The 12,513-nt window shown below is 45.3% G+C and overlaps 1 protein-coding gene across 1 annotated transcript; it reads right to left on the minus strand.

Moving 5' to 3' along the window:
• Positions 1-4,223: 4,223 nt before the first annotated feature.
• On the minus strand, positions 4,224-11,761 carry LOC115174422 (protein ripply3-like). The gene is made up of 3 exons (XM_029732926.1): positions 11,506-11,761; positions 6,795-6,810; positions 4,224-4,398 (listed from the first exon to the last, which is right to left on the minus strand). Exons 1-3 carry the CDS (start codon positions 11,759-11,761, stop codon positions 4,224-4,226), a joined length of 447 nt encoding a protein of 148 aa, XP_029588786.1.
• Between the last annotated feature and the right edge of the window lie 752 nt (positions 11,762-12,513).

Raw genomic sequence — 12,513 nt, forward strand, 5'->3', positions numbered from 1 at the left:
TTTTATGTTTGAAAATGTATTCAAAATAAAAAACTTAAATGTCATGTTTACGTAAGTATTCAGAACCTTTACTCATTACTTTGTTGAAGTACATTTGGCAGCGATTACAGCTGGCACACCTTGGCACACCTGTATTTGGGGAGTTTCTCCCATTCTTCTCTGCAGATCCTCTCAAGCTCTGTCAGGTTGGATGTGGAGCGTTGATGCACAGCTATTTTCAGGACTCTCCAGAGATGTTTGATCAGGTTTAAGTCCGGGCTCTGGCTGGGCCACTCAAGGACATTCAGAGACTTTTCCCGAAGCTACTCCTGCGTTGTCTTGGCTGTGTGCTTAGGGTTGTTGTCCTGTTGGAAGGTGAACCTTCACCGCAGTCTGAGGTCCTGAGCCCTCTGGAGCAGGTTTTCATGAAGGATCTCTCTGTACTTTTCTCCGTTCATTTTAACCTCGATCCTGACTGGTCTCCCTTTCCCTGCTGCTGAAAAACATCCCGACAGCATGATGCTGCCACCACAATGCTTCATCGTAGGGATGGTGCCAGGTTTCCTCCAGACGTGACGCTTGGCATTCAGGCCAAAGAGTTCAATCTTGGTTTCATCAGAACAGGATCTGCTTTGCCTTTCTTGCCTTGTCTCTCAGATCCTTCACAGCTTTGTGGAAGTTACCTGTGGCGCTGATGTTTAGGATGATGCATATATTGTTTTTTGTGTGCTCTAGGGCAATGGTGTCTATATGGAATTTGTATTTGGGGTCCTGGCAACTGGTCCAAGAAAAACCTAGAAAACTTTTAAGAAGGAACACCTGCTAATTGAAATGCATTCCACCTTCTGAAGCTGGTTGAGAGAATGCCAAGAGTGTGCAAAGCTGTCTTTTTAAAAATGGCTAGTCATTCTTATTTACAATGACGGCCTACCCCGGCCAAACCCGAACGACGCTGGGCCAATTGTGTGCCGCCCTATGAGACTCCCAATCACGGCCGGATTTGATACAGCCTGGATTAGAACCAGGGGCTATAGTGACACCTCTTGCACTGAGATGCAGTGCCTTAGACCGCTGCGCCACTCAGGAGCCCGCATCAAGGCAAAGGGTGGCTGCTTTGAAGAATGTCAAATATTAAATATATTTTTATTTGTTTAACACTTTTTTGGTTACTACATGATTCTATATGTGTTATTTCATAGTTTTGATGCCTTCACTATTATTCTACAATGTAGAAAATAGTAAAATAAAGAAAAACCCTGGAATATGTAGATATGTCCAAACTTTTGACTGGTACTGTATATCTGTCTATTTATTTTCCCTTTCTTACTTTAACTATTGCACATTGTTACATTGTTATACATAGCCAGTAATATAACATTTGAAATGTTTATATTCTTTAAAAACATTTTTGGAGTGTAATGTTTACTGTTCATTTCTGATTGTTCATTTCACTTTTGTTTATTATCTACTCCACTTGCTTTGGCAATGTAAGCATCTTTCCCATGCCAATAAAGCCCCTTTGAATTTAATTGAGAGAGAGAGAGCCAGAGCGAGAGAGAGAGGGGGTTGAATTATCATATCATATGTATTCATCTTTTCTCAAGAATATGTTATGTGTTATGCCCACGTTGATATATTCATCATCAGGTCAGAAGTTGAATGGGTGTGTGAAGTCATGATTTAGCTCATGCAGTGCTGAGTCACCCACCACTGAAGGTGTGTATTCTTCACACCTGGATAAGCAACACCCGCCCAGACAGTGTTAGCTTGAACATTACACCTAACCATGGGAAAAATGTGATAGTGGATGAAAAGTTCAACATGTTAGTTCATTAAAGTTCACATTGTCAGTAACATGAGTCGAGGCGTAGGCTAGGAGCGTGTGCACACTCAGAAACAATATATCTGTGAAATGTCCTGTTATTCATAAGTATAGGCTATAGACGTGCAATAATTTGAAACAACGGAAAGTCTTACTTAACAGATAGCCCTATTGAAATTGAAATTTCCAGGCCACAAATATAATTCTAAAAGCCTCCTGCGACCGAGCAGTTAATTTTTGTCCTACATTTTACATTTTTACATTTTAGTCATTTAGCAGACGCTCTTATCCAGAGCGACTTACATTTTTTTTCTGGGCTGGCCCCCCGTGGGAATCGAACCCACAACCCTGGCGTTGCAAACACCATGCTCTACCAACTGAGCTACAGGGAAGGTCCTCTTTAAAGAACATTGGTTTTTGGTCTGTATCTCTGTATCTCTAAGGCCACTGTGTTAGGTCCTATTGTACTGTTGAGAGAACATTCTGGGCTTTTCAATGATATCAGATATGTGGGAGTGGGACCTGGATCATTTTTTCTTTCTGGTTCTTCAAAATGGTTCCCATCACAATTACCATCACAATTAGCACATTTGATGGTAAGTGTGTGTAATTGTGAAATGTACATTTTTCATTTTTGTGAGTTTGATATTCAAATGGTTTCTAATAGGTAAATATCTCAGGAATAGTTTGGGAAGTTTTCAGAGCGGTGTAATATTTCTTCACATTAAATAAGAGCTAAATAAGAGCTTGTCAATAAATGTCCTCTATAGTGGACATCGGGATGGCTACTATGTTTTTTTAATCTACTGTCCACATTTAATGTCATGTTAAATGTTTCATATTTATTATCAAATGAGTCCTAATGGCAATGACAGTAGTTCACATACAGTACAAACAAATCTAAATGTGGATGGTGGATGGGTGTAAGCATTAGCCTCTGATTCAAAGTTTGAATCCAGAGATAAAGTTATTTTTGTGATGTTAGTTTTAAGCCTATCCCAAACCTTAACCCTTACCTTAATCATTCAGGGTTAATGTCCAAACTTAACCCTAACCTTAAAAATGTGAAGTTAATGTCTAACCTTAAGATTTCAGAGTTAATACCTAAACTTAAAATTAAACACTTTAAAATTTGAAGTTTGCAACAATTTCTACATTTGACATTTGATGCATTCACTACTGTAAGTCGCTCTGGATAAGAGCGTCTGCTAAATGACTAAAATGTAAAATGTAAAATGTAAAATGTTATGTAAATATACATGGATGAACATCTAATTCTGACGTGACTCTGTGAGACGTAATTACAAATATCAGGCCTATTACTTTTAATATGGAAAGTGTGCATTCCGACATTTGGCTCTCACACATTTGGCATTAATGAGTAGGGAGTTTTCATGCTCACTGTCCTCTGAGAGTCTGTTTGTTTATGCACTTTGTTGTTTTACGAGAGGAAGTGGTAAGCGACACTGACACTGTCGCACGTGCTCATGGCCAACAGTCCAAGTGATGTATGCAACCTCTGGATGATACATTTTCTTTTTAGATCATCAAACCAAATGCCTTGGTCTCAGATCATTCCTTGACTGTAGCCTACACCTCAATGATCACTGTCAGAGTGATCATTGAAACCACTCTTGATTTTATTTTTGAATGAACATCTGTCTTGAGTGAATCAATACATATGAGAGAGAATCTTTGTTATGGGAGCTTACTAAGACCAGAGGTCATAATAAATGTATGGTGTTCACAGATTTTGTATTCAGCAAAATTATAGATCTGATCAGGGGCGCAACTTTGGTTTTAGAAGTGGGGGGACATAAATATATATTTTAATCTATCCAGTCAGATAAACATGCCAAACAGCCTACCCGACCGCTTGGAGGCGTCCGCATGGTCCTAAAGCACACCGTTGCCTCATTTTGAATCACATTCCAATGATAAAACTGGGGGGGGGACAAAAATGCAATTTCAGAATGTGGGGGGGACATGTCCCCCTGTCCCCAGTGAAAATTGTGTCCCTGGATCTCATTATTTTTTTGATCAAGAGGCTAGAATAGAATTTGATTCAAGGTAGTGGTGGACATAATAGATAGCAAAGTCAATTAAACTAATCGAAGGAAGAGATATAGTCCTCAAAATAAACCTTTTTAAATGATTCCACAGATTCAAGGAGCTCATTGTTGAGTTTCTAACTGTTTTATTACAACGTCCTCCATTGGATACAAAATTAAATAAAGCTAGGCCATTATGAAATATAAATTATAAAATGCTGTTTACCCTGACAAATGTGTTAGTCATTCCTTAGTCATATGTCATATTTACAGATATTTACAAAAAATAAATTATGCACCAATATATTATAATTTCATATTAAAATATACATTTCAGCGTTTTTTCAATTGGAGAGAAAGGACTTTTTTTTTTAATTCAGCTCCTTCACGCTGTCTTCTTCCTCGTCATCATCACTATCGTCCTCATCATCATCACTGCTCGAGTCTTCGTAGAGGCAGATGGTTGCTTGGACTGGGTAGTTGCGCAGAAGCAGATCTGCATCCTGGTACAGATAATCGAAGCATCTCGATTTGGGCCAAAACAACCTAGAGCACAAAACGTTCTCACATTAGGAGTTTGAATGGGAAATACAAAGTAGGCTAGGATATAGTTGAGAACGGATATGGAGAGAATGCCCATCTCAATCACCATTACGCACAAACCGAGACGCATATCTTTAATGTAGCCTGAGTATGTTGGTGATATTACTGAGGCAATTTCACTTACTTTACTGGGTGAGTGATCTGAGGACTCTTGCAGTGTTTGGTGTCTGGAAATCCTCCAGTGGGCTTTGTGTAAAGCTGCGAGGGGATAAAGAAAGACAATCATGTTAGCATTCTATTTCGTCCACTATAGCTAGACCTATGAAACATCCAACTTAATTTCTCTACAAACTATTGACACTAATAATTTAGTTTTGAAAGTAGTCTGTACTAACCATGTGTGTCGCGGCCCTGCATTCCCTGCCTGCTTTGGCATCCCAAGGTCTCCACAAATTAGTGGGCTGTTGAACAGAGTTTCCTCCGGTAATTGCGCCAGTTAATCCACAATGAGAGATGATATTCTCCATGGTTTCTGATGATAGAGTGTCCCGAGCAAATCCTCTGAGAGTTTGCGATTGAGAGTGATCACAAAGTCGAGTCAGACGCCTTGTATATATCGGGCCAGGGTGCTCGTGTCAAATTGCGCATTGACACTACCCAAAGTGTCCATGCGCCACGGTGGTGAGGTGTCAGTCAAGTCACACTTTGGCAAACCTGCAGCATATGGTCACGCTCGCACCCAGAGTGGCCATGTTTTAGAATAGGGGTAACTTTTGTTGTGGGATATTGAAAACGTCTCTGAATTATAAATAATATTAGCCAAGTCAGTTATGTGAATAGGGGTTTGGCCTATTTTTGATTCATAATACATTTTTGATTAAAGACAAGTTCAAGCGTATTCTACTCAACAGGAAGAGGAATACATTATTGCTATTTTTATTAGCTATTTTTTTGTATATATATATATATATATATATAGAGAGATATATTATTAAAAACGAAACATCCCTATGATCAATACAATTGTATCATCTAAACAAACCTACAGGCCAACATTTACAATTAATTTAGGCCTACGAATGTACTTGATCTCTCTGACATCCTTCGTTCTGCAACTGCAATGGGTTTCTCCTTTTGAACCATTTGCTTTTCAAGTGTGAAATAGCACGTGCCGATATGTGGACAGGGTCAAGCTGCGCCTGGCGGTCAAGAAAAGGAGGGGGGAGTTTATACACGCCGGCGGCACGCGTTAGGTTTGTTTTTAGAGACCATTGTTTTTCAGACCATTCTCTTAAACGGGAGGTGTTAAGTAATCATAGACATTTTATTAAAATGCATATCACCCTCCTCACCGTACCTTTTGTGCTCCCAAACGGTTGATTCATTTACAAGAGATCTAGGTCTATATGTTAATTAACCCTGCGAGGTGTAAAATAGACCACGTTTTGCAAGCGTTTCAATTTTGTATTTTTTTTACCTTCATTTAACTAGGCAAGTCAGTTAAGAACAACATCTTATTTACAATGACGGCCTAGGAACAGTGGGTTAACTGCCTTGTTTAGGGGCAGAACGACAGGTTTTTACCTTGTCAACTCAGGGATTGATATAGCAACCTTTTGGTCACTGGCCTAACGCTCTAACCACTATGCTACCTGCAGCCCCAAAAAGTGTTGGTTCCACCAGTAGAAAAAAATCGACCAAATAAGCAGAAATAGACAAAGCTACCAGCCGCCTATTGTTGCAAATTGGAATAATGTGATTGCGGAGCCATTTTGTCGATTCGAATTTCCAATGTCAAAATATGAAACGCCTAGGCTATGAATATGCCACTTCGATACCTTAGTGAATTTTTCATAGCAGGTTGGGTTTCATAGCAGGTTGGGTTTCATAGCAGGTTGGGAGTACTTACTCAGCAGGTTAGGAGACTTAGGTGAAGGTTAGGAAAAGGATTAAGGTTAGTGAAAATTCTCTCCAAACCCCTATGACAATCAATTTGTATCGAAGTGGCTTGAAAAGTGTGTAACAGGACCTTTCTTTGACATACACTACATGACCAAAAGTATGTGGACACCTGCTTGTCCAACATCTCATTCCAAAATCATGGGCATTAATAAGGAGTTGGTCCTCCCTTTGTTGCTATTGCAGCCTCAACTCTTCTGGGAAGGCTTTCCACTATATGTTGGAACATTGCTGCAGAGACTTGCTTCCATTCAGCTGCAAGAACATTATTGAGGTTGGGCACCGATGTTGGGTGATTAGGCCTGCATGGCGTATTCAGCACTGCACGATCATGACTTCTTCCCGATCTCACTCACCTTGTGACCTTCAGCACTGCACGATCATGACTTGTAACTCACCTTGTGACCTTCAGCACTGCACGATCATGACTTCTCACTCACCTTGTGACCTTCAGCACTGCACAATCATGACCCCAACATAGAAATAGAAAACCCAGATAAACACAGAAATAGAAAATATAGAACATACACCAAAAACCCCGAAACACACAAAACAAACACCCTCTTCCACGCCCTGACCAACCTACAATAACAAACAACCCCTTTTACTGGTCAGGACGTGACAGATAAAGACCTAATATTGAACTAATATTGACTTGATATTGACGTGATAAAGACCTGATAAAGACCTGATATTGACATGATTTTGACCTGATATTGACCTGATAAAGACGTGATTTTGGCCAGATATTGACCTGATAAAGACGTGACATTGACGTAATATTGAGATGATATTGACCTGATATTGATCTGAAATTGACCTGATATTGACCTGGTAAAGACGTGATATTGATCTAATAAAGACATGATATTGACCTGGTATTGACCTAATATTGACCTGATATTGACCTGAGAAAAAAACGTATATTGACATGATATTGACCTGATATTGACATGATAATGACCTGATATTGACCTAATTTTGACCTGATACTGACCTGATATAGACCTGATGTTGACCTGATATTTACATGATATTAACCTATATTGTCATCGTCCTGTGTGTAGGTGGGAAGGAAGTCAGGTGCAGGAGAAACCAACTTGGTTTAACTGGAGTAGTTTAATAAATAATAAACTTACACGAACTCCAAAAACCAACGTACGTAAAAATATCATGGGTAAAAATACCCTAGCCCACCAATACAAAAATATGCGAAAATCAATAACAAACAAAACAATCTCGGACAAGGACATGAGGGAAACAGAGGGTTAAATACACAACATGTAATGAATGGGATTGGAAACAGATGTGTAGGAAAACAAGACAAAACCAATGGAAAATGAAAAATGGATCAGTGATGGCTAGAAGACCGGTGACGTCGATTGCCGAGCACCACCCGAACAAGGAGGGGCATCGACTTCAGCAGAAGTCGTGACAGTACCCCCCCCCCCCCGACACGCGGCTCCAGCAGTGCGTCGACACCGGCCTCGGGGACGACCCAGAGGACGAGGTGCAGGGCGATCCGGATGGAGACAATGGAACTCTCGCAGCAGGGAAGGATCTAACACATCCTCCACCGGAACCCAGCAGCTCTCCTCCGGACCGTACCCCTCCCAGTCCACGAGATACTGAAGGCCCCTCGACGACATCTCGAATCCAGAATGGATCGAACGGAGTACGCCAGGGCCCCCTCAATGTCCAGAGGGGGCGGAGGAACCTCCCGCACCTCAGCCTCCTGGAGCGGGCCAGCCACCACCGGCCTGAGGAGAGATACATGGAACGAGAGGTTAATGCGGTAATGTAGGGGAAGCTTTAACCTATAACATACCTCGTTCACTCTCCTCAGGACTTTAAACGGCCCCACAAACCGTGGACTCAGCTTCCGGCAGGGCAGGTGGAGGGGCAGGTTTCTGGTCGAGAGCCAGACCCTGTCCCCTGGTGCGAACACCGGGGCCTCACTGCGGTGACGGTCTGCGCCAACTTTCTGGCGTCGTACGGCGCGCTGAAGGTGGACGTGAGCGGCGTTCCAGGTCTCCTCCGCACGCCGGAACCAGTGGTCCACCGTAGAAACCTCGGTCTGACTCTGATGCCAAGGGGCCAGAACCGGCTGATACCCCAACACGCACTGAAAAGGAGAGAGGTTAGTGGAGAAGTGGCGGAGCAAGTTCTGAGCCATCTCTGCCCAGGGCACGAACGCCGCCCACTCCCCCGGCCGGTCCTGGCAATAAGACCTCAGAAACCTACCCACATCCTGGTTAACTCTCTCCACCTGCCTGTTACTCTCAAGGTGAAAACCCGAGGTAAGGCTGACCAAGACTCCCAGACGCTCCATGAACGCCTTCCAGACCCTAGACGTAAACTGGGGACCCCGATCAGACATTATATCCTCAGGCACCCCGTAGTGCCGAAAGACGTGTGTAAACAGAGCCTCTGCAGTTTGTAGGGCCGTAGGGAGACCGGGCAAAGGGAGGAGACGACAGGACTTAGAAAAACGATCCACAACGACCAGGATCGTGGTGTTACCCTGTGAAGGTGGAAGATCGGTTATGAAATCCACCGACAAGTGCGACCACGGCCGTTGTGGAACGGGTAAGAGTTGTAACTTACCTCTGGGTAGGTGTCTAGGAGCCTTGCACTGGGCGCACACCGAGCAGGAGGAAACATAAACCCTCACGTCCTTAGCTAAGATGGGCCACCAGTACCTCCCACTAAGGCAGCGCATCGTCCGACCAATCCCAGGATGACCAGAGGAGGGTAACGTGTGAGCCCAGTAGATCAGCCGGTCGCGGACAGCAGATGGAACGTACAGACGCCCAGCTGGACACTGAGGGGGAACGGGCTCTGCACGTGACGCCCGCTCAATGTCCGCGTCCAGCTCCCACACTACCGGTGCCACCAAACAAGAGGCTGGGATTATGGGAGTGGGACCCATGGACCGCTCCTCTGTGTCATACAGCCGGGACAGTGCGTCTGCCTTAACGTTCTGGAAACCTGGTCTGTAAGAGAGGGTAAACACAAAATGGGTAAAAAAACATGGCCCACCTTGCCTTGCGAGGATTCAGTCTCCTTGCCTCCCGGATGTACTCCAGATTGCGGTGGTCAGTCCAGATGAGAAAAGGGTGTTTAGCCCCCTCAAGTCAATGTCTCCACACCTTCAAAGCCTTGACGACAGCCAACAGCCAACAGCTCCCGGTCCCCCACGTCATAGTTTCGCTCCGCCGGGCTGAGCTTCTTAGAGAAGAAGGCACAAGGGCGGAGCTTAGGTGGCGTATCCGAGCGCTGAGAGAGCACAGCTCCTATCCCAGCCTCAGACGCGTCCACCTCCACTATGAATTGCAAAGACGGATCCGGATGAGCCAACACAGGAACCGAGGTAAACAGAGCCTTCAGTTTCCTAAAAGCCCTGTCCGCCCCAGTCGACCACTGCAAGCGCACCGGACCCCCCTTCAGCAATGAGGTAATGGGAGCAGCTACCTGACCAAAACCCCAGATAAACCTCCGGTAGTAATTGGCAAACCTTAAAAATCGCTGCACCTCCTTTACCGTGGCGGGAGTCGGCCAATTACGCACGGCTGCAATGCGGTCACTCTCCATCTCCACTCCTGACGTGGATAGGCGATTCCCTAGGAAGGAGACGGACTGTTGAAAGAACAGGCATTTCTCAGCCTTGACATACAGGTCATGCTCCAACAGGCGACCAAGCACTCTGCGCACCAAGGACACATGCTCGGCGCGTGTAGAGGAGTAGATCAGAATGTCATCGATATACACCACTACACCCTGCCCGTGCAGGTCCCTGAAAATCTCGTCTACAAAAGATTGGAAGACTGATGGAGCATTCTTCAAACCGTACGGCATGACGAGGTACTCATAATGCCCTGAGGTGGTACTAAACGCCGTCTTCCACTCGTCTCCATCTCGGATACGCACCAGGTTGTACGCACTCCTGAGATCCAGTTTAGTGAAGAAGCGGGCCCCATGCATTAACTCAATCGCCGTGGCGATCAGAGGTAGCGGGTAACTGTACCTCACAGTCATTTTATTGAGACCTCGATAATCAATGCACGGTCGCAGACCTCCATCCTTCTTCTTCACAATAAACAAACTCGAGGAGATGGGTGAAATGGAGGGCCGAATGTACCCCTGATGCAGGGATTCGGAGACATATGTCTCCATAGCCACCATCTCCCCTTGCGATAGGGGATCCAAATCGGCATATTCGGGGGGAATGCGCACGGTGGAGACCAGGTCTGGACTTTCCACCATAGTAGCACCAACGGAAACCCCTACACACCTACCTGAGCACTCTTGCGACCACCCCGTGAGAGCCCTCTGTGGCCAAGAAAAAGTGGGGTTATGACAAATTAACCAAGGTAGAGCCAGCACCACGGGATACGCAGGAGTGTCCATAAGGAAAATACTATTTTTTTCCTTGTGACCCCCCTGTGTCACCATACTCAAAGGAGCTGTGGCTTCCCTGATTAACCCTGACCCCAATGGTCGACTATCTAAGGTGTGAACGGGGAAAGGCACATCCACGGGTACAATGGGGATCCCTAAACTATGAGCAAAAGCTTGATCAATGAAATTCCCAGCCGCGCCTGAATCTACTAGCGCCTTATGCTGGGAACACGGGGGAAAAAAATCTGGAAAAGTAACAGACACAAACATAAGTGCAACAGAGGGCTCTGGATGAGAATGGTGCCTACTCACCTGGGGTGGCGCCGGAGCGCCCTGCCTGTTACCTCGATTCCCAGAGGAACCTACCCGGCACCGACCAGCATTGTGACCTCTGCAGCCACAGATGGTGCGCGAGCGGGAACCCCCTCCGGTCTCCCTGTGCACCCACTCTCCCAGTTCCCTGGGTATAGGAGAGGGAGTGTGGGAGGATGGAACCACCAGACCCCGATCTGGACGTCCGGCGAGCAGCCAGAAGGTTGTCCAGCCGGATGGACAGATCCACCAGCTGGTCGAAGGTGAGGGTGGTGTCTCTGCAGGCCAGCTCCCGACGGACGTCCTCACACAGACTACAACGGTAATGGTCGATCAGGGCCCTGTGATTCCATCCCGCACCGGCTGCCAGGGTCCTAAACTCCAGGGCAAAATCCTGGACGCTCCTCATCTCCTGCCTCAGATGGTAGAGGCACTCACCCATCGCTCTGCCCTCGGGTGGATGGTCAAAGACTGCCCGAAAACGGCGGTTGAACTCCTCATAATGGTCCAACGCCGCATCATCTCCTCCACACACAGCGCTGGCCCACTGCAGGGCTCTCCCGGTGAGACACGAGATGAGGGTGAAACTCTTCTCACGGTCAGATGGAACTGGGTGGACCGTGGCCAGGAAAAGGTCTAATTGAAGTAGGAAACCCCGGCAGGTGGCAGCACTTCCGTCGTACCCCTGAGGCATGGATAGACGGATGCCACGAGTTCAGGTTGAGAAGGGGCGCTCAAGTTAGACCACGGTTGGGTTGGTGGAGGCGCTAGAAAAACTCCCTGTCTCTCCCAGCGGTCCATATTCTGGACAACGCGATCCATAGCGGCACATAGATGGTGAAGCTTCTCCTCATTTTTCTGGACGCGCTCCTCCACCTCCATGTCCGGGGTACCCTCTCCTGCTGACTTCATATTTTGGTCGGAGATTCTGTCATCGTCGTGTGTGTAGGTGGCAAGGAAGTCAGGCGCAGGAGAAACCAACTTGGTTTAACTGGAGTAGTTTAATAAATAATAAACTAACACGAACTCCAAAAACCAATGTACATAAAAATAACATGGGCAAAAATACCCTAGCCCACCAATACAAAAATACACGAAAATCAATAACAAACAAAACAATCTCGGACAAGGACATGAGGGAAAACATAGGGTTAAATACACATGTAATGAATGGGATTGGAAACAGGTGTGTAGGAAAACAAGACAAAACCAATGGAAAATGAAAAATGGATCAGTGATGGCTAGAAGACCGGTGACGTCGATCGCCGAGCATCACCCGAACAAGGAGGGGCATCGACTTCGGCAGAAGTCGTGACAGATAATGTCCTGATAATGACCTGATATTGACCTAATAAAGACTTGGTTTTGACCTAATAAAGACGTGATATTGATGTGATATTGACCTAATAAAGACCTGATATTGACCTGATATTGACGTGATAAGAC

This window comes from Salmo trutta, chromosome 35 (genome assembly GCF_901001165.1).
Source record: "Salmo trutta chromosome 35, fSalTru1.1, whole genome shotgun sequence".
Lineage (NCBI taxonomy): Eukaryota > Metazoa > Chordata > Actinopteri > Salmoniformes > Salmonidae > Salmo > Salmo trutta.

Excerpts from the sequence above, each read along its gene's own strand:
- LOC115174422 (XM_029732926.1), bottom strand. The coding sequence starts at position 11,761 with ATGCCTCAGGGGTACGACGGAAGTGCTGCCACCTGCCGGGGTTTCCTA.